Source organism: Vigna umbellata, chromosome 2, assembly GCF_029865625.1.
Source record: "Vigna umbellata cultivar VRB3 chromosome 2, Vumbellata_1.0, whole genome shotgun sequence".
NCBI lineage: Eukaryota > Viridiplantae > Streptophyta > Magnoliopsida > Fabales > Fabaceae > Vigna > Vigna umbellata.
In genome coordinates this window covers 22,052,025-22,074,623 of record NC_142166.1, presented here as the reverse complement: position 1 = coordinate 22,074,623, position 22,599 = coordinate 22,052,025, and the positions used below count along the sequence as shown (strand labels likewise).

The following is a 22,599-nucleotide window of genomic DNA, read 5'->3' as shown; positions in this document are numbered from 1 at the left end:
TCTTTCACCTGTCGCTCACCAATAAATCATAGTTCGTCGGTCGTTCATTAGACCTGTCTTCGCCATTGTTCGAGTCGAACATACGACTGTTTCGAAGCACTGTTAAATAATCATTAACGTGAGTTTTGAAGTCTTTCACCATTTGTTTCGCTGTAACAGTCGTTTGAAAGCATTATTGTAGGCGAAAACCACCATTGAAAACGAAAAAACACCATTTGTAAGTTTTTGTGGTTTGTTTTGGTTTTCATTTCTTGTTGTTGTTCGGTTATTTTGACTTGTTTTAAATATTTGAATTTTTTTTATCATTTTGGGGTTGTTTTATTTTTTGGATGCAAAGTTACAATTTTTTTACACGCAAAAAACTTTTTGGGTTTGTGTTTGTTGTTCGGTTATTTTGACATATCTTTTGTAATGTTTCCTTTTAACAGTCATGCCTTCCATTGTACATAGAAGGACACAAATTGTAAAATCAAAACTACAAAAATTGGTGGGGATCTAAGGCTAATGTTTTGCACAGCGAGGTCAACACAATTCATGACATGAATTTTTAAGTGGAATTTTTTTAAAAAAACAAATAATGGACATAGAAGTCATCTTAAGGCAATGATTACCACATTTATATCCAACTCCATCACTAAGAAACCAAGTTTTGTATAACTCTTGCTACAAAAATGGGTGGGGACCAAAGACCAAATAAGTGGAGACTTAAAGTCAGTGTTTTGCACAACGAGGTCAACACAGCTCATGACATGAAGTTTTAAGTGAATTTTTTTTAAAACAAATTAATGGACATACAAGTCATCTTAAGGCAATGATGACTACATTTATATCCTACTTCATCACCAAGGAACCAAGTTTTGTATAACTCTTGCTACAAAAATGGGTAGGGATTAATGGCCAAATAAGTGGGGACCTAAGGCTAATTTTTGCATAGCGAGGTCAACACAAGTCATGACATCAATTTTTAAGCGGAATTTAAAAAAAATTAATGGATATACAAGTCATCTTAACGCAATGATGATCACATTTATATCCAACTCCATCACCAAGGAACCAAGTTTTGTATAACTCTTGCTGCAAAAATGGGTGGGGACCTAAGACTAATGTTTTGCACAACGAGGTCAACACAGGTCATGACATCAATTTTTAAGTGCAAAAATATTTTCTTTTAAAATTAATGGACATGCAAGACATCTTAAGGCAATGATGACCATATTTATATCCAACTTCATCACCAAAGAACCAACTTTTCTATAACTTTTGATGCAAAAATGGGTAGGGACCTAAGACTAATGTTTTGCACATCAAAGTTAACACAACTCATGACATCCAAATTTGGTAGGGACTGCACTAAAAATGTGTAACACATAAAATGTTCATTCTTGTATTCAACCTTATTATCATAAACATCCATATTTCGTGGGGACTACACCAAAAATAATAAATGACCTACAACTACAACCCTATTACAACTACAACCATGTTATACACCAATGTGTAACACATAAAATGATCATTTTTATCATCAGACGCAGGATCATATTGAAAGCAATACTAAAATATAGGAAAGTTCAATTTTATTATCAATAAAGTTAATGAAAACATTTCTTACAAGATTTCTAACAAAAATTATGTACTTCAAAGGTAATGAATAGATAGATTATTAAGAATTTCTAACAAAACCACAAATGACATTACAACCATCTTAATTCTACAATAACATCTACAACAACCCTAATTGTTGCAGCACTTCTTCATCTTTGCAGACATTGCCAAACTGTTGGGATAAACTTAAATTTTAGGGTTTTATTAATAATTTTGTTTAAATCTTATTTTATTAGTTTTTGGGTCTAATAATATTTAATTTGATTTGATAGAGATAAAATAGGGATACATAGTTATGATTTTCGGTTTATCTAGGTACAATATTATTTTATGATAGATTAAGCAGATTTTATTTTAAGATAGTTGATATTTTATTTTCAGATTTTATTTTTATTCCCATAATATTGTAAGTGTCACGGCTATTTAAAGCCTTCAATTATCAATAAATAATAAGACTCAATTTTAGGAAATTATCTGAGTGTGTGTATCGTGAGATTTTTTTAGTAATGGTATCAGAGCTTTATGCTCTGAGTACCGAGAGAGAGAAAGAGAGAGAGGAGAGAGTCAAACACTGTGAAAGAAAAAGAGAGATAGGAGAGAGTCAAACACCGTGAGAGAAAAAGTGAGTGCTTGATTTTTTCTAGAGAGATGGTAGAGGTTGTCAATGGTATGAGTGTGCCACAATTGACACGATGAAGTCGTTATTCAAATCCCAAGACATTTGGGATATGGTGGAAGACAGGTATGTTGAACCTGATGAAGATGAACATCAGATAGTGGCACATATAACCGCATTAAATAAATCACGTGCAAGAGATGGGTCAACATTGTATTTCCTCTACAATGCAGTAAATGAGTCGGGATTCGAAAAAATAGCGACTGCTAAATCCGCAAAGGAAGCATGGGAGATATTGGAGGTTGCGTATAAAGGTGACAACTGCGTTAGACAAGTCTGAATACAAGCTCTCAGAGGAGAGTTTGAAAAGTTGAAGATGGAGTCCAAAGAGCACATAACTCGGGTGAAGAAGGTGGCCAACCAACTCGGCAGGAATGGAGAAGAAATGGCATCTAGCCGGGTTGTGGGAAAAATTTTGAGATCCCTTACAAAAGATTTCGAAAGTATTGTGTGCACCATCGAAGAATCGAAGGACTTGTTAGTTCTCACAGTGGATGAACTTGTTGGGTCATTAGAAGCCCATGAACAGAGGAGAAGGAGTTGGGATGATCAGGTTGAACCCGACGATCAAGCATTACAGGTAAAGTTGACTCGAATAAAACTCGTATTACTTAGAGTCGAGGTCCTGGCAGCAGAGGGCGGGGGAGCCAAGGTAATTTTGAGAATGATAGAGAATAGCAAACCGGTCAATAGAATTGGTGTGATCGAGGACGAGGGAAAGGGCAAAGAGATCGGTAAGGAGTTGAGTGTTTTAAGTGTGACAAATATGGCCACTATGCAAACGAGTGTAGATCAAGCAAGTGCTACAACTGTGGCAAGGCTGGCCATATTGCAAAGTATTGCAAGACCGAGATAAAGGGGGAATCTAATCTCATTACTGAAGATGTGGAAGAAGAGTGTGGAATTTTGTTAATGGCAAAGAGCTCGGATGCAGTGGACATGGAGAGCCCAATCCCAACAATGGATGAAGTAATCTCGGTAAAGGATGCAACAATTGTGGAGAACGAAATCCTGGAGAAAGAACTCAAACAAAAAGATGAAGAGATTCAGCAAATAGGGAGGCTTCTAGATGAAGCTAATAAGATTATGAATGAACAAAGGGTTGAGCTTGAGGAGCTGAAGAAGGCGGATGTTGGACCATGCTTGAAATCAAAGACTGATGAGGTTTCTACCAACTCAGTATGGTATCTAGATACTGGGGCAAGCAATCATATGTGTGGAAATGAGAACTCACCAAGGTGGAGGCCAAATTTGTGTCTTCCAGAGATGACTCCAAGGTGGTTGTGAAAGGGCGTGGAACAATCCAACATATGTAGAAGAAGGGACGAGTTGGAGAGATTAGGGATGTTTACTATGTTTCGGAGCTGAAGATCAATATTTTAAGCATGGGTCAGATAATTGAAAAAGGTAATTCAATTTTTATAAAGGACCAGGTACTATATTTAAAGGATAAGCATGGTCGTCTAGCAACCCAAGAAAAGCGAAGAAGAACCGGTTGTATGAACTAAGCTGAAAATCTTGGAGAGAAGATGTTTGAAGCAAAGTGTGACTAGCAAGAGCTTGAATAACTCCAACTCAAATCTGATTGAAAGAAGCAAATCCGGTGTGGGATGATGCACATGGAAAACCAAATGAAGGAAGGAAGAATTTAAGTTTATGGGGAGTTTGTTGGGATAAACTTAAATTTTAGGGTTTTATTAATAATTTTGTTTAAATCTTATTTTATTAGTTTTTGGGTCTAATAATATTTGATTTGATTTGATAGAGATAAAATAGGGATACGTAGTTATGATTTTCAATTTATCTAGGTACACTATTATTTTATGATAGATTAAGCAGATTTTATTTTTAAGATAGTTGATATTTTATTTTCAGATTTTATTTTTATTCCGTAAAGTGTCACAGCTATTTAAAGCCTTCAATTATCAATGAATAATAAGACTCAATGTTAGCAAAATATTTGAGTGTGTGTATCGTGAGATTTTCTTAACACAGACTTCTCCCTAAACTGTTGGAGTTCCTCTGGAAATAATAAAATGCACACAAAATGAATAAAATGTCCAATCTTTTATGAAAGGTCCAAAGTATAACAAGTATGCTTACTTATGCTTGTGCAATCGGGCATTGTTTTCCCTTCGTATTTATCAACACCATCCTACAACTTCATAAATTTCATAACAATAATTCCACAATTATACCTACATCAAACAAAGTCCAAAATACAAATAATGTCATAGTACTTCAATCAAACGAACAAATATTATCATAAAAAAAAACAAGACTAAAAACTTACGTGTTGAGTTGGATTGGAGTGTGTACATGTTGTACTTGGAATTATGGTTTATTCTCTTCACAACGATTCAACAACATTCCAAAAACTAATTCAAGATTATGGGCCTCTAAAACAACAAAGTCAATTTTAGTTTCTCGACTAGTAAATCAAATTACAAAAACAAAGTGGATGGATCAATTACAATACTTACAATCAGGGTGTCAATCTTTTTAAGATCCTTTCTATGGTGTCTTAGAGAGTCCAGTGCAAATATTTTCATCGATGGAATTTTCACGGCGTAGCACCACCAACTCCTGTCATGGACAATTGGGACAAACAACTACAAACAAATGTTTGTGTCAAAACATTTACAATAAATCATCTACGTTGTGTCAAACTACATTGTATAAAATTTAATTTCACTCACAAATTCAACATTAATTGTGTCATCAAACCCAATGATATGGGAATAGAAGTCAATGCCCAAACTTTACGATTAATCTTATTTAGCCTTTGGTCCCATCCATTTTTGCAGCAAGAGTTATACAAAACTTGGTTTCTTGGTAAATGGAGTTGAATATAAATATGGTCATCATTTCCTTAAGATGACTTCTATTTCCATTAATTTAAAAAAAAAATCACTTAAAAGTTCATGTCATGAGTTGTGTTAATCTTAGTGTGTAAAACATTAGTCTTAAGTCCTCACTTTTTTGGCCTTCAGTCCCCACCCATTTTTGCAGTTTTGTTTTTACAGTTTGTGACCTTCTATGTCCAATGGAATCCATAACTGTCAAAGGAAACGTTTTACAAAAAATATGTCAAAAAAACCAACAACAATCACAAAACCAAAAATTATTTTGCGTGTAAAATAATTATAATTTTTCACCCAAAAAATAGAACAACCCCAAAATGATAAAAAATATCAAATATTTAAAACAAGTGAAAATCACCTATAAAACAAAGAAAACCAAAATGAACTGCAAAAATTTAAAATATGTGTTTATTCATCTTCAATGGTAGTTTTTCCTGTGCTTCAAAACGGACGGTTCGGTGAATGACGATTTGTCAATGAACGACGGTTTTTGGAGAAGAGAAGTTTGTGGGCAGTACGGGATTCTCTCTTGCAACTGAGAAATCCAATTTTTGAATCCAAAAAATGAAGCCTGCAAAAATGCAAAACCCTTTGACCCCAATTTTTTTTCAATTTCCACGTCATTTTCATATATTTTAAGTTGTTCAAATACACAATGAAATGTTGATCCGTGTCGAAGTTAATATATATATATATATATATATATATATATATGTTACTACCGTCGGTAGGCAACCGACCGTGGCTTGTGATATTACCGAGAGTAAGTGACCGACCACAGAGTGTGTCATTACCAAGGGTAGACAACAAACTGTAGATTGAGTTGCTACCGAAGGAAGGCGACCGGTCGGGTGTTTCATAACCGATCGGGTGAGTGCAAGTAAAGGAGAAGGCAGACAGCCGTTAAATGTTCATGAATACGTGGTTAATGAGGTAACGGCCCTTGTCGAGCATTTAAAGTGAGTATTGAAAGTCATTAAAAGGTAAATTAATGAATAATATTCCCTGTAATTGTATAAATAGAAGTCAAAGGGGAAGGTAAACTCTCTGTTCAATTTGATAATTATAGACTTGCGAGAGCCCATTCTGACTTGAGCGTCGGAGTGTTTGCTGCAGGTCAACCCCCTTACACCGCGACCGAGCGCAGAGGCAAGAAGAGGAAGACCGATCAGAGGAGGAGGTGTGTTTCCGGACGGAGGTAGCAGGAGTGTTCCCCGGTCCCATTCAGCAGAAACATTTTGGCGCCGACCGTGGGGCCGAGGGAAGTAGGAGATAACCTTTACAACCATAAGGATGGATCAAGACCCAGCAGCGTTCATACAGGAGATGAGGAGAAGAATGGAGGCTATGCAGGCAGAGATAGAGACCCTGAGGGCGGAACGCGATGCAGCCCGAGGGGCGCAAGCTGATCGACCATCGGCGGCGAGAGCCCAATCACCGGTGGTGGAGCTGCCGGAAACTGAGTCGGATTCAGAGGATGACACCAGATCTATGCCGGAGAGTGATGGTCTGGGGGAGGAACATAGTGAGGCTGGTTCGCATAGGGCTGCTAACCGCCCCGCTCCAGCTGGTCGGGTTAGAGCGTTGCATCCATTTACAGCCGCGATTATGGAGGAACAGATCCCGGATTGATCGTTCTCAGCCTTGGAAAAATATGATGGCTCGGGTGATCCGGAGGAGCATTTGAGGTCCTTTGTGGACGCAATGACTATATATTCACCCAGGGAGAATGTGTGGTGTAGGGTTTTTTCTTTGTCAATAAAAGGAGAAGCCCTAGCCTGGTTCCACTCATTAAGACCACGAACCGTCAATAGTTTCACAACATTGAGGGATATGTTCGAACGGCAGTTTTCGGCGGGACGAGCGTGAAACCTAACCTACCTGGAATTAACTAATATAAAGCAGGAAAAGGGAGAAAGTCTTAGGGTTTTCATGGACAGTTTCAACCGAACCGCGCGGCAAGTAAGGGGGGTGGGCAAGAAGTTCACCATCAGTACTTTGGCGACCGCATTGAGACCTTCCCCATTTGCTGATAACCTATTCGCTGAGCCTCCAATGACCTTGGACGAGCTACAAGAAAGGGCCGCTCGTTTCATTAGAATTGAAGAAATGAGGGCGGTTCAACGAAGGCAGCAGGATCAAGGGACGAGCGCGGGGCAAGAGAAAAAAGAAGGCAAGAAACCGTTCGTCCCGAACGAACGGCCAAAGGGCCAGAAATTTAGAGATGGCCCCAGGGGAGGAAGATACGAGCATTACACCCCATTGAACGCACCACGAGCGAGGGTACTAGAAGAAGCTCTAAGTGCAGATCTTATGAAGGTGAGACCGTCTAAGTCATCACCAAAAACAGATGGGACTAAACACTGCACTTATCACTTGAACATAGGGCACAACACGGAGGAGTGCACGGTGTTAAAGGATAAGGTGGAGGACTTGATCCGAGCAGGTCATTTACGGAGGTTTGTGAAGGAAGAAAGGAAGACAAGAAGCCCGCCCAGGAGGACGAGGGTGGAAAGAGATAATAGAAGAGAAGACCGGCGGCCTGAACGTAGAAGGAGTAGAAGCCGCAGCCATGACCGATCGCTGCGAGGGACCATAAACACTATCTCAGGTGGATTCGCGTTCGCGGGAGGATCGTTGACATCTGCAAGAAAAAGGAACTTGAGGGAGCTCAAGAGTGTCCATAGGATAGATGTGAGGAAGCGGCACATGCCGCCAATCACGTTCACGGATGAGGATTTCCATGCTCCTAATCCGGATGAGGATGATCCGATGGTGATAACGGCAGTTATTGCTAGGTATAGCGTGGGAAAGGTGTTAGTGGATCAAGGTAGTTCGGTTAATATCTTGTACTGGAAAATCTTCCAACAGATGGACATATCCGAGGACCTGATCGCCCCATACAACGAGCAGATAGTGGGATTTTCGGGGGAGCGTGTTGACACAAGGGGATATGTGGACCTTAGAACATGCTTGGGAACTGAACGAAGCAAGGAAGTGAAAACCAGGTTCTTGCTGGTGGATGCTAACACTTCCTACAACGTGTTATTAGGACGACCATGCCTCAACGCATTTGGGGCCATCGTCTGAACGCCTCACCTTACATTGAAATTTCCATTGGACAATGGAAACGTTTGTGTCGTTCGGTCAGATCAGAGGATCGCGCGAGAATGCTATGTGGCAGGATTGAAGGTTCAACCTTCGTCATCGGGTTCGCGCAGTCGGAGTAGGAGAGGACGATCGGAAGTAGCCATGGCAGACTTAGATCCAAGAACAAATATTGACGATCGTATGGAGCCAATGGGAAAGACACGGCCCTTCCGCCTGGGGCTGAAGGAAGAACAAAATACATCCATCGGGAGTGAATTGGAGGAAGATCAGGCCAATCTAATTGGCAATTTGTTGAAAGACAACAAGGATTTGTTCGCTTGGACTGCGGCTGATATGCCAGGAATACATCCGAGGGTAATGTCACACAAGCTGGCATTATTCAGGGAAGCCCGACCGGTCGCTCAGAAGAAGAGAAGATTGGGGGAGGAAAAGCGGTCGGCAATAGCAGTTGAGGTGAAGAAGCTGTTAGAAGCTAATTTCATTCGGGAAATCAAGTACACAACATGGCTGGCGAACGTTGTGATGGTGAAGAAGATGAATGGAAAGTGGAGGATGTGTACCGATTACACCGACCTGAATAAAGCTTGTCCCAAGGACTCTTATCCACTACCAAGTATTGATGCGCTGGTGGATGGGGCGTCCGGATTTCAAGTATTAAGTTTCCTGGATGCCTATTTGGGGTATAACCAAATCCCCCTGTTTCCCCCGGACAGCGACAAAACGACATTCATTACCGAGCGGGTAAATTATTGCTATGATGTTATGCCGTTCGGGTTGAAGAATGGAGGGGCCACTTACCAACGGTTGATGGATAGGATATTTGTTGAACAACTTGGTAGATGTATGGAAGTATATGTGGACGACATGGTGGTAAGAAGCCGTTCGGTAGAAGATCGTGTGCGAGATCTGGCAGAGGTCTTCCAACACGTGCGCAAGTATAACATGCGCCTCAATCCGGGTAAATGTACGTTCGGGGTGCCGGCGGGAAAGTTTCTGGGATTCCTGCTAACAACTAGAGGCATTGAGGTGAACCCAGATAAATGTCGAACGGTTTTGGAAATGAGAAGTCCGAGCAAGCTGAAGGAGGTCCAGAGGTTGGTGGGAAGACTCACTTCCTTATCTAGGTTTATCCCCAAGTTGGCAGAGCGAATAAAACCGATTGTAAAAATTATGAAGAAGAGTTCAGGCAAGGATTGGGACGACCAGTGTGAGCAAGCCTTTAGCGAGGTAAAATGCATATTGGTCAGCCCACCGGTCATGGGGCGACCTAATGAAGGACACCCATTATAGCTATTCTTGGCGGTTTCGGAAGACACGGTCAGTTCGGCATTGGTGCAGGAGCAACTTGAATTTAAACTTGTGTACTTTGTCAGTCGAACATTGCAGCCGACGGAGACTAGGTACAAAAGGGTGGAAAAGATTGCTTTGGCTTTGGTGGTGGCAGCAAGACGTTTGAGGCCATACTTTCAGAGCCACCAGGTGATAGTACGAACGGATCACCCAATTGCAAAAATCCTACGCAAACCTGACTTGGCGGGGAGAATAGTAGGTTGGTCTGTGGAGTTGTCAGAGTTCGGACTGCAATTTGAGCCGAGGGGATCAGTCCGAGGGCAACACCTGGCCGATTTTGCGGCTGAGTTACAAGAGGAAGAAGGACCTTACGAATGGGTCCTTTATGTGGATGGCTCTTCTGAGAAAATCCAGAGGAGGAGCAGGTATTGTTCTGGAAGGACCGGACGACTTTATTGTCGAACAGGCGATTGTCTTTAGGTTCAAAATAAGCAATAATCAAGCCGAATATGAAGCAGTATTAGCCGGGCTAGAATTGGCCAAAGAGTTGGGAGCGGTCTCGGTCAAATGCCGAACGAATTCTCAATTGGTGGTAGGACAATTGATTGAGAGTTTCCAGACCAAAGACGATCAGTTGCTTCGATACTTTCATAAAGTAAAAGAGTTGGTGAAGCAGTTCCGAGCGGTGGAGTTCAAACATGTGCCTAGGGAGCAAAATGCGAGGGCGGACATCTTGTCCAAACTCGCCAACAGCAAAGGAAAAGATCACTTGTCTTCGGTCATAAGGCAAGTCGTGATGAACCCATCGGTGGAGAGCCTAGCCGTTCACGAGATATCCGCTCAACCAGACTGGAGGAAAGAAATAAGTGAGATTATTCAGAGGCAGGAGAAGGGACTGCACGTTCGGGTACAGGAAGCAAAGAAGGCCGCTCGCTATCTGATGATCGGAGAAGACCTTTATAAGAGGGGATTCTCTTGCCCTTTGTTGAAATGCATAACCTCAGAGGAGGCCGAATATGTGATGAGGGAGTTGCATGAAGGAGCATGTGGCATGCATACAGGTCAACGAGCGTTGCGGGCCAGAGTGATACGAGCGGGATATTTTTGGCCGACGGTGGAAAGGGATTGCAAAGCGTTCGTGCAGAAATGTTTGAAGTGTCAAGAATATGGCCGAAACTTCAATCGGCCACCGGAAGAGCTACACAGCTTGATGTCACCATGGCCGTTCGCACAGTGGGGTATGGATATTGTTGGATCCTTTCCGGTAGGACGAGCACAAAAGAAATTCCTGCTGGTAGCCATTGATTACTTCACCAAGTGGGTAGAAGCAGAGCCGCTCGCAACGATCACTGCCGCCCGGGTACAGAAGTTCGTATGGACGCTCGTGTGCAGATACGGGATTCCTAAAGTAATAGTCACAGATAACGGGCGGCAATTCATTGACAAGCGTTTGGGAGAATTTTACGAACGGTTGGGAATTAAACATGTGACAAGCTCGGTAGAGCATCCTCAAACGAGGTCAAGTGGAAGCGGCCAACAAGGTCGTCGTAGGTGAATTGAAGAAAAGACTTGGAGAAGCTAAGAGCCTTTGGGTAGACGAGTTGCAGGAGGTCTTATGGGGATACCGTTGCACGCCGCACGGAACCACGGGTGAAACCCCGTTCAGCTTAACATATGGAGTAGATGCTATGCTGCCGGTCGAGGTAGGGGAACCTTCACTACGAAGGAAGATAAGATTGCAGGATAACAATGGAGAGATGTGTGTGGAGTTAGATATTCTGGAGGAACGAAGAGAAGTGGCCATGATCCGAGCGGAGGCTATCAAGCGACTTGTGGCGAGACGCTATAACACCAAGGTCAAGCCAAGACAATTTGTGGAAGGAGACCTGGTGTGGCGGAAAACGGCAGAAGCCCGACGGGACCGGTCGGCAGGAAAGCTAGCTGCTAATTGGGAAGGTCCCTTTAGGGTGGTTCAAAACTTGCAAAATGGAGCGTACCGTTTGGAGCACCCGACGGGAAAGCCTATTCCCAATACGTGGAACGCATCTCATTTAAAATTCTATTTCAGCTAAGCATCTTTGTATACCTCATAAATGATTAATAATACATGACATTACACAGAATTTTGGTGTTATACAGAATTTGTATCGAGGAGACAACCGATGGAGCAGGTGAGGCAGTCTCTTCGTGAGCTCTCACCTTGGTCTTAGAGCACGCTCCCCGAGAGCTTCTAAGACCTAAACCGAGCGGGTGAGGCAGTCTCTTCGTGAGCTCTCACCTTGGTCTTAGAGCACGCTCCCCGAGAGCTTCTAAGACCTAAACCGAGCGAGTGAGGTAGTCTCTTCGTGAGCTCTCACCTTGGTCTTAGAGCACGCTCCTCGAGAGCTTCTAAGACCTAAACCGAGCGGGTGAGGCAGTCTCTTCGTGAGCTCTCACCTTGGTCTTAGAGCACGCTCCTCGAGAGCTTCTAAGACCTAAACCGAGCGGGTGAGGCAGCCTCTTCGGGAGCTCTCACCTTGGTCTTAGAGCACGCTCCCCGAGAGCTTCTAAGACCTAAACCGAGCGAAACTCGTGCAAAGATAAACCAAGCAGGAAATGAAAAGCTAAGTGCGAGGAGACAATGAGAACAGGAAAATACAAGTACATAAAGACAAAGGCGAAGTGGCAGAAGGAAATTAAATTCTTCATTGATTGCAAAATGCTACTACAGGTACATGTTTTAAAATAAAGCCCTAAATCTAGGCACTTAGGACTGGCCTGCGGGTTCGCCAGTCTCTCCAATCACCTCGGCAGCAGCTTCGACATCCTGGCCGACCGGAGGGCAAGATGGGGGAGCATGGATGGGAACTAACTTGCCATCCACCACCATCATGCTCACGTCGATACGGGGATCGTCGGTTGGCACTTGGAAAAGAAGGTGGCATTGGGCGAGAGCTTTGTCAAAACCGAGCACATGCTCGTTCACTACTTCATCACCCAGCAGTTGGACTTCGGCCTCCAGCTTAGTTACCCGATCACGAAGGGAATCCCGTTCGGTAGTCAAGGAGGTGTTGGAAGCAGTGGCCTTTTGCAAGTCCAGCTGGGCATCATCCAGAGACCGTTGCAGGCGGCGCTGAGTAGCACGCGCCTCGGTCAACAGTGTGCTGGCTTTCTTCTTATCCTCTTCGGCCATCCGTTCGGTTTCAGCTATCTGAAGAGTAAGGTCCTGGTTGGCCTTAACAGTAGACTCCAGCTTCTCTTGGAGTGATTGAAGTTCGGCGGAAGCAGAAGCTTTCTTATGGCTGGCATAGGCCTGACATAAGGCTACCCGTGCAGTCAGCTCCAAAGACATGTTGGAGGCCTCTTCCTCGGTCATCCCACTGACCAGGGCCTTATCCTCGGCAAAATGATCGAAGTGGAGGTGTTTGGATACCCAGGAGTTGGGACTTAGCAGACTGAGGAGAGGAGGCCCGTCGGGCAAAATCCTCTTAGCAGGGATGGGCTCCGCAGAGGCGTCCCGAGCGGCTTTTCGCTTCCCTTTCTTCTTAGGGGGGGATTTGGAAGGCGCGGGAGTGGCACCTATCTCGACAGGGGGAGGAGGAATGGAAACTGGAGGCATTGAGTGAGGAGCGACAGGTCCGATGGTGGAGGACGGGGTGTGGGAAGAACTCCCGCCCGGTTTTCGCACATCGCCCCCTCGTTGAGCGAACAGGTGGGCGAAAGTGCTACCCTTGGACGGATCCATCTTCGCCAAATAATCTGCAAAGACAAACGAAAACTCAGATAAGTTCAAAGGGCTGCTCGGAAAAGGGCGACTAAAGGTAGCTTACCGAACACGTTAGAAGGCAGGTTCTTGTTGCCAAGAAACCCGATCAGAACACGGCACGAGGATTTGGGGGGTAGCTGACAAAGCTGACTAATTAAATCCAGGTCCTCGGTACTCATCTGTGGCTTCGGCCAGGAGAGGACCTTCCGAGGGTCACGGGTCCAGTAATGGGGAAACTTGGCATCCCGGATGGGCCCGGGGTTGTAAAAACTTTCATATCCAGCCTCCGTTGGAACGACTTTAAAAAAGTGACTTTTAAAGTCTTTGTAGGAGCTGTTGTAAAGAGTCAGCAGATGCTTATTCCCGACCGTCCGCAGGGATACCCAGGGTTTGGTCGGGTGTGGTTGCACGTGGAAGAAATAGAGGAAAGCTGAGGAAGTCGGCTTAAGCGCCAACCCAGCGCAGATAGCAGAAAACGCTTGCATGAAGGCCCACCCGTTCGGATGAAGTTGAGTAGGAGCCAAGTTGAGGGTTTTCAGTACACCCATCTGAAAGTCATTGAAGGGCAGGAGAACCTTCAGATCCTTAAACAGGGTGGCATAAGCATAGAAGAAGTCAGTACGGTAGTTTTCCCGACCGTGGCAGACGCGCTCGGTCCGCTGACAGATAGCAAGTTTGAACTGCCTCGCATCATTAGCATTCTTGACCAGGCAGGTACGGGTGACCAGACTCTGGAATGCGTCACGATTGTAAAAGGAGGAAGGAATCTGTCTAACCTCGTCAGGAACCCAGTCATAGCCGGGGACACTAGGCCAATCTCGGGGCTTCCCGTCCCAAGCGCCGGTGGAGTCCACATGGATGGCGACTTCATCAGGGGCATCACTATCCACTAGAAGATCCGAGGAGTTCCCGGAGGGCGAAGCCCTAGCACCATGACTAGCAAGGGCGGCTATGGAGGTCGACGGACTAGAATTGTCTTCATCAGCATACCCCCTCCCCTCGTTGCCGGAAAGATCAGATGACATGATTACCTGAGAGAAAATGGAAGGAGTAGAGAGATTTGGAGGAAGAGAAGAGACTAGCGACGGCAGGGAGAGTAGAGACAGTAATAAACTAGGGTGAAAAGAAATGTATTTATACTTAGGGTAAAACTCACCCAACGGATAAATCTAGAACGTCAAAGGTCGCGAGATCTGACGGTACAGGAGATGTGACGTTTCGGTGATGGAAGGATCTGACGGTTTAAGGGGGGAAGACGCTTCGTTTTTTCACATTTCCCGCCTAAATGTCACGGGCGAGACTTATCAATTCCCACCAGAACACATGGTCAAATTTCGCTAAGGAGAAAGGAAGGCCGAACAGAGGTCATTTCAAAACCCTACGCAAAAGTGATGTTGCTAGGGCTTGGGGGGCTTGTGTTACTACCGTCGGTAGACAACCGACCGTGGCTTGTGATATTACCGAGAGTAAGTGACCGACCACAGAGTGTGTCATTACCGAGGGTAGACAACAAACTGTAGATTGAGTTGCTACCGAAGGAAGGCGACCGGTCGGGTGTTTCATAACCGATCGGGTGAGTGCAAGTAAAGGAGAAGGCAGACAGCCGTTAAATGTTCATGAATACGTGGTTAATGAGGTAACGGCCCTTGTCGAGCATTTAAAGTGAGTATTGAAAGTCATTAAAAGGTAAATTAATGAATAATATTCCTTGTAATTGTATAAATAGAAGTCAAAGGGGAAGATAAACTCTCTGTTCAATTTGATAATTATAGACTTGCGAGAGCCCATTCTGACTTGAGCGTCGGAGTGTTTGCTGCAGGTCAACCCCCTTACACCGCGACCAAGCGCAGAGGAGGCAAGAAGAGGAAGACCGATCAGAGGAGGAGGTGTGTTTCCGGACGGAGGTAGCAGGAGTGTTCCCCGGTCCCATTCAGCAGAAACAATATATATATATATATATATATATATATATATATATATATATATATATATATATATATATATATATATATATATATATATTCTATACAGTTATATAGAGGGGACTTTTTTTGTTATGTCAACAATTTTTTTTTGTCTACTTTTATTCTTTAAATAAATATTTTTTAAATTTAATTACATTTATTTGATTATTTTAATAGATTTAACTACTTTTTTATACTAAAATCATTATTTACAATAAATTTTTGAAAATTATTATTATTTATTTTGATAATTACAACAATAATAGTTTCATCATAAAAAAGTAAGTACAGTAGCACATATGTTTTTAATAATAATAATTAGTTAGTAAATAGTAACATTGTCTCCTAAGAAATTAAGTAAATCAAAAGTAAACACTATTGTCTGGCTGAAATTTTCTAAGTAGTTATAATTCATAACAAAACATCCATATCATACAAGTACACTCAATAGCAAACAAAGAAACTTCTTAGCCTCATGTATTGTCAATAATTGGTCTCCACCAATAAGAACAAACAAAGTAAAAAGTAAAACTCAGTCAGTGTTTAAGAAATAAGAAGAATAAAAAATTTAAAATTTACCAATGAAAATGAACAAAAGATTTAAAAAAAAAATATTTCGATAGTGTAAAATGATTATCTGACGTCCTGATCTTAATTCTAATCCTAATCCTAATCCGGATTGATGAGAAAGCACGTGTATGACATTTACTTGTTATTTTAACACAGAAAATCAACGATTTCATCACTCCTCAATCCTTGCTCATGTCATAGTCGTAAATAGATACTGTTTTTACTGATAAAGTTACATTCCTCCTCCTTCTTAAGTGGGTCCACAACAACCATGATCACACCACTAAGATATTCATCCAGGTAAGTGGTACTTGGACCACTGCAAGAGCCAAAATGCAATATATCAAACTCAACTATATCAGTAAAAATATTTACTTGGGCAACGATCATTAATTGAATATGTGGAAAAGTATGTTTGCATTCTAAAACACATAAATACTTATTTAATCATGCATTAATGAGTTTTATGATGGGACTAAGTTCCGTACCATAAATGAGTAGAGATCGTAGAGTCATATTTTATCCAGAGGAAGCAAAGGTGAAAAAAAGATAAAATAAGAAAAAAGGTAGAAGAAAGTAGCAGCATACCTATTGACTTGTCTCCGCATACCTTTGTTCACCACTTTTATAATACCACATCGCTTAATGCAATTACTTTCCGCCTTTAATACGTGGGTTTTAAGCCAAAAAGTTTAGTCAGAGACAAACTACATCAGATCCTGATCGATTTTGGCTTATACATTTGCCCAATCACTTCATCAATTCATATCCTTATGGATGCTGCTTTTATCAGAAACCACTACTTGTTGCGATATCTAACCACTAGCACACCATGTAAAGATCGTAAAACAAACTTCTTCTGACAACGCAAAAACACACGGGACCATTTTCTTTCACGCTCTCATTCTCATAGATAGAGATACATCACTACCAGACACAAACTGTACACAATTCACAATGTCAGATTGCAAATACATCTTCTTGTCTTTTGTTATGCTATGTTAAGAACCTCCGATTTGTGGTGCCTTTGCAATTGCAACATGTACAGTCCTCTGGGTCGTTACATTGAAGCAGAATGAAAAAGCTAGGTGGAAAGAAAAGAAGATTATATCCTTCATCTGAACTCTTTCTTTTGGGCAAGTACGGATAAAAATAAAAGCAAATTGGCTCATCCTTTTTTATTTTGGGGCCCAAAAGATGGGACATAAATCAACGTTTGAAGCTCATCCTTTTGGTTGGGACCCAAAAGATGGGACATAAATGAACCTTGGAATCAAAAGCATAATTTTTTTCTTTTCAATTTTGAACTCATCTCCATCAGGAAGCTTCCCAATTCCTTCATGTGCTGGTGGGTCCCTGGGGGAACAGCATCATACAGTATATGAAAACATGAAAAAAAGCCTCGTTGTGGGATTGTTTTTCAAATAAAAAAAGAAAGACAAATCCGTGTTTAAGTTTAATAAAGGTAAACTATCCTCAATTAGTGAGCTAAATTTAAGAAAACCCTCCTTCCTCGTATGTATAATATGAAACTAAAGTGCCAGGTGGCAAATCGTGCTGCGTGTAAGGTGGGATTGAAATTGAATGGGACCGTCTTGATAGTGAAAGCCAATCAGAAAAGGTTCACAGTGAGTGGAGGATCCTTGTGCTAAGACATCTATCTATCTATCTATCTATATGCAAGAGGCAACAACTTATTAAAGACAAAGATAAAAACCCTTCAACCTGACCACAACCCTTGGGAATATTCTAATTTACCAAGCCAACCAACCATTCTCCAAAAAAACAATACTTTCACATTCCAATCAATGGTAGGCACCAAAATCTAACCGTGTGAACTTACTTCCCTATATATAATTCCCTTAGCCAACCAACCTCAAGAACCTCTGATACCACACCACACTACAAACACCTTCGACTGATAAAATGTATTCTTCTGCTGCTACTTTCTTTCCTTCACTCCACCATGACCTTGAGAACTTCCACTCAAGAAGGTTGCTTCTTCACTCCCCACTGAACCAATCAGCCAAGCCTCCGGCAACCCCCCACGATTCCACAGAAACATATCTAGGAGACGGAAATTTCGATGCAAATGTTGTGATGGTACTCTCAGTACTACTCTGTGCACTAATCTGCTCCTTGGGTTTGAACTCCATCATCAGGTGTGCACTGAGGTGTTCGAATTTCGTAGTGAGTGACTCAGTGGCAACGAACAGCCCTCCAGCGAGAGTTGCCAACACAGGAGTGAAGAAGAAAGCCCTCAAGACTTTCCCCACAGTGACTTACTCGGCCGAGCTTAACCTGCCGAGTTTGGACTCAGAGTGTGTGATATGTTTGTCAGAGTTCACAGGTGGTGAAAAGGTGCGCATTTTGCCAAAGTGCAACCACGGATTCCACGTACGCTGCATTGACATGTGGCTCAGTTCACACTCTTCATGCCCCAAATGCAGACACTGCCTGATCGAGACTTGCCAAAAGATCGTTGGCTGCACTCAGCAAGCTAGCTCCTCTCAACAACCCGTCTTGCAGGTGCCAGAAACCATTCTCACCATTACGCCACTGGACCCAGAAGGTTTGGTGCGTAACTATAGGGAACTTTAGTGCTTATTGCTTAATGACATAACACTTGCAGTTTATTGGACCCTCGGTCAGCCATAATTGGTTAAGACCAGTCACCCACCACCACTCAATCATAATTAATGTAGTGCTTAATCATTAATGTATATAATTAATCTCCTCTCTTTCAATTAATCAAACTTCTCAAAAAATTCATTAACATGGTAAAACATATCAAGACTATATTTGAGTGGATTGGGTAGAAAACTTGATCTGTTTTGTAATTGAAGCAGCTAGATTAAGAGGGTGAGGAGGCAACAAGCACCACATTCGATGCCTTTTAAGGAAATTAAGTGTGTGATTGTTTTTGTGATAAAATAAATAGAACTTTTTCTAGATTTTATCAGAAAATAAAAACAATTCTCTAAATAACAAGTTAATGCAAAGACGTGTAAGTTACTTTTTGGTTGCATGATGTGCCACTGCACTACCCTGAGTAATTCTAACCACATGTATTATTAGTAACAATAATACCTTCCTTATACTATATGTAATTCCAACCACATGTATTTGGCTCTGCTCTTCGCATAACATACCATTCTCTTGAAAACACACAATTTGATTAACTACCCAATTTTGCAACCAATCATGTTACACTTTTTGTTTAATAAAATTAATGTCTTTAATTTTTTTAAAAAAAAACAAATGACAAGATCAGGCTCAGAGGCTCAGAGGCTCATCATCAGATAAATCTATTTAAAATTCGCTTCCTCATTTCTCACAATTAACTAGCATTTTACTTATGTTTCCAAGAGATACCATTTTTTATGTATTTTGTTTGACCAGAGCCTCAACTGTCATTATTTATATAAATTTAAAGCTAATATGAAATCTAGCTGTGTTCCGACATCAGAAACATGATCCAGTATATATAATAAGTAATATGAAGATAATTAATTTCTTGTAATCAAGTTCATGCACGACCACAAGGGTTGTGGGATAAGTATTTCAAAATTTGTATACCATACAACTTAATAGGAATATAATATGACAAGATAATTAATAAATGGTTTCTAACACACTGTCTAATATAATATATTAGAAAAAAAAATGATTTGGTGGACTTATATGTCTCCATATTCCATATTATGGTGTTGATTGCTGGAGAGGAAGGAAAAAAAAATATAGAAAAAAGAAAGAAGATTGAAAGTGGTGTACTTTATACAGTCAATGGAGCATATAACGAATGGAAGGTGAGGGTGAAAGCACTAATGAAGTAACAAATGAAAGAAGTGTACTAAAAGTGAGAGGTTGTAGCATATAGTAGTAGCTGACAAAGAGTGTTTGGTTTCATTGCTAACGCTGACTAACCACACTATCCCCAACGGTTGAAACTTGATTTGCTATAAAGCTCAACGCATTACTCATATGCTAAATGTGTGCCCATAGCATTATCGTTAATAGGGCTGGGCATAAGTATCTAAACTATACTAAACTATAATAAATTATAGTTAACTATATTTCTAATAAACTAAAAATAATTGAACTACATATACTATATATAAACTGTATTGTTAACAGTTCAGTTATAAAAAACTGCAGTTATACCAATTAACTAATAACCAAATCCTTTCAAGATCATCAAGTCAGTTTTATAAAATTCCTTACTCTTCCGTCACTTTTACGGAAAATATTTTATTTTGAGTTTTAAACACTGTTCTTTTGTTTTTGTCTTTAAGATAAGTTATATATTCTTAGACTTTATACCAATCATATAAAATATTATTTCTATTTTTATATGTTATCTATTAAAAAAATTCATATTTAAAAAAATCATTTATCAGAAATTAATGTAATTTTAAGAATGGATTATTGGAAGTTTGTTTTATTTAAAACGTTTACTCTTAAACCTCCGAAAAATACTTCAGATTTATTTCAAACTTATTGTATAAATAAAATTAAATAACTTTATAATATTTTCTATAAACAAATAATTAAAATTAACATATAATTCTAATAAATTTTATTTGTTTTTGGTTTTCTTTTTATTCTTTTCCCTAACTTTCTTTCTTCAAAACTTACGTCTAACTCTCAGAAAAAAAATATATTTAGTTTAATAATAAATTATTCTTACAAAATATAAAATACATTTAACCTTTTAAATTATATTTGTCTCAGAATCTTTCATTTTGTTTTATATCATAAAATATAAAGACAAATTAAATATATAATTTAGTTTAATCATAAAACTAATTTTTAAATAATTTGAATATATATATATATATATAACGCTTTTATTTTTAACAATGATACTATATAATACAAAATATTCAAAATATTTATGGTCAAGAATAATTTCATGTCAATTTTTAAAATAATAATATAAAAACTTTAAAATAAAGTATAAAACAAAGTTTACAGTTATCTTACCTAGTTGAAAAAAATACATTGATTAATTAAATTATACATCAAAACATAATTAAATTATCTTAATTTAACTTTTATTTTAATTATATTAATTTATACTTTTTATTTTAATGTTAAAATAAAAATAACTAAGGATCATATTTAAAAACATTAAAAATGTTAAATATTTAAAAATATTAATTTTTATACTGAATCAATATTTTTTAGCCAGAATTTATTTATTTTAAGTTGAGTTAGATTAGTTGAGAATGAAATGTACATATCTCCAAAAAAACGACATTAGATTGATTTGTGTGAACATGAATTTAAATAAATAAAAAATAAATATTTAAAAATAAATAAAAAAATAAGTATTTAAAAGTGAGATAAGATTAATACTACACGTAACTAGGTTGAGTTTTTCATAGAGTTATTCATCTAACTTACAGTTCTAAAACAAAATGAAAGTAGAAGTGATAGGAACTCACTAAACATAGTTCAGTTTTTAGTTAACTGCACTAGAAATATAATAAGTTCAGTTTTTCTAAACTGAACTAGACAATAGTATAATTAGTTTTTAGTTAAAATAGATTAGTTTTTTATAGTATAAAATAGTACAGTTAACTATAGTTTAGTATAGTTAAGTTATTTTTGCCCAGCCCTAATCGTTAATGCAAATTCTGAGGATATTATTCTACCAACTGCAAAAACAATTCCCAAAGCTGTTAGATAACAAAAATAAATAAATCAAACTCATCCATATATATTAACTTCTACAATCTACGAGTACAAATAAGATATGTTGTCAGTGGATTACAAGTAATTTATATAACACAAATTACTTCACATTTAACTCAAAACATTTTCACAATTAAATTACAAGTAATTTTCATAAGAGAAAATACTTTTTCTCACTTAACTTTAATACGTGCTTGGGTGACGAAAATCTAGAGAATAATTCATTTGTGTAAAGAACTTAAAATACTTTATGATAAAATATGTTATTTGAATAGAGATTTAAAAAAATTTAAAATTTTAAACACTCAAGTAATTTTATTATTTAAAATTATAAAAGTTCAAATTTCACTCTAAAATAAAGAATTTGAACTTCTATACTTCTTTCTCATCTTTAATTTATTTTGTGTTTTTTTTTCACACTTTTATATTCTCTTAATCTTAACATGTCACCTTAACATAACTTAAAAATTTGTCGACTTAGTCTTGTTCAAAAACTACTCACCTTAGCCTTGATCCAAATATTGATCAAAAGATCAACCGTTCAATCTCAATCACTACAAAAAAATAGATATTATCAACAACAAAAATTCATCAAAAAAGTAAAAAATCTATTGGTAAAGAATTTTTTTTAATGAAAAAAAATTCACGATAAAAGTGTGATTAGTAATCTACGAAAATTTATATCCTTCGATAATTATCAAAAGAAAATTTTGTTAATAAATATCGTGATCTTGTTCATCTTTCCTTCTCTCTTCCTTCTTCTTTCTTTTAGCTTTTCATTTCTTTTTCTACATGGTGAATTTCATCATGAAGTAAAGACCAATCCAAGAATAACAATTAAAATATTCTTAAAAGAAATTCACAAGCATAAGAGAAGGTATTCAATCACTCCACTATTCATGTCATTACCAACAATCAATGTACAAGGTTCTTTCATTAGCAAAGGGTCTTTCTTGACATCTCTTTTTCTACAATCATAACAAACAACAATTAAACAAAAGAAAACCCTACGTAAGAGGTGTTCACAACTCCGATCTCGACAAGATGAGGTTGTAGTGCACTATTTTCATGATT

At 39.3% G+C, this 22,599-nt stretch overlaps 2 protein-coding genes and 1 long non-coding RNA gene across 3 annotated transcripts; 2 read left to right on the top strand and 1 right to left on the bottom strand.

The window, feature by feature from the left end:
• Window positions 1-4,303: 4,303 nt before the first annotated feature.
• LOC148203621 (uncharacterized) lies at window positions 4,304-4,890 on the bottom strand. Its single transcript, XR_015784334.1, has 3 exons — window positions 4,765-4,890; window positions 4,575-4,680; window positions 4,304-4,479 (listed from the first exon to the last, which is right to left on the bottom strand). It is a non-coding gene; the product is annotated as an uncharacterized LOC148203621 (long non-coding RNA).
• A 2,187-nt stretch (window positions 4,891-7,077) lies between these two features.
• Window positions 7,078-8,235, top strand: LOC148203620 (uncharacterized). Its single transcript, XM_088107682.1, has one exon. The coding sequence runs from the start codon at window positions 7,078-7,080 to the stop codon at window positions 8,233-8,235; it is 1,158 nt and encodes a 385-aa protein (XP_087963808.1).
• A 9,325-nt stretch (window positions 8,236-17,560) lies between these two features.
• LOC124838718 (RING-H2 finger protein ATL78-like) lies at window positions 17,561-18,928 on the top strand. Its single transcript, XM_047314392.2, has one exon. The coding sequence runs from the start codon at window positions 17,752-17,754 to the stop codon at window positions 18,424-18,426; it is 675 nt and encodes a 224-aa protein (XP_047170348.2). The 5' UTR covers window positions 17,561-17,751; the 3' UTR covers window positions 18,427-18,928.
• The last annotated feature ends 3,671 nt before the right edge of the window (window positions 18,929-22,599 follow it).

Coding starts and splice junctions, on each gene's coding strand:
- LOC148203620 (XM_088107682.1), top strand. CDS start 7,078: ATGGACAGTTTCAACCGAACCGCGCGGCAAGTAAGGGGGGTGGGCAAG.
- LOC124838718 (XM_047314392.2), top strand. CDS start 17,752: ATGTATTCTTCTGCTGCTACTTTCTTTCCTTCACTCCACCATGACCTT.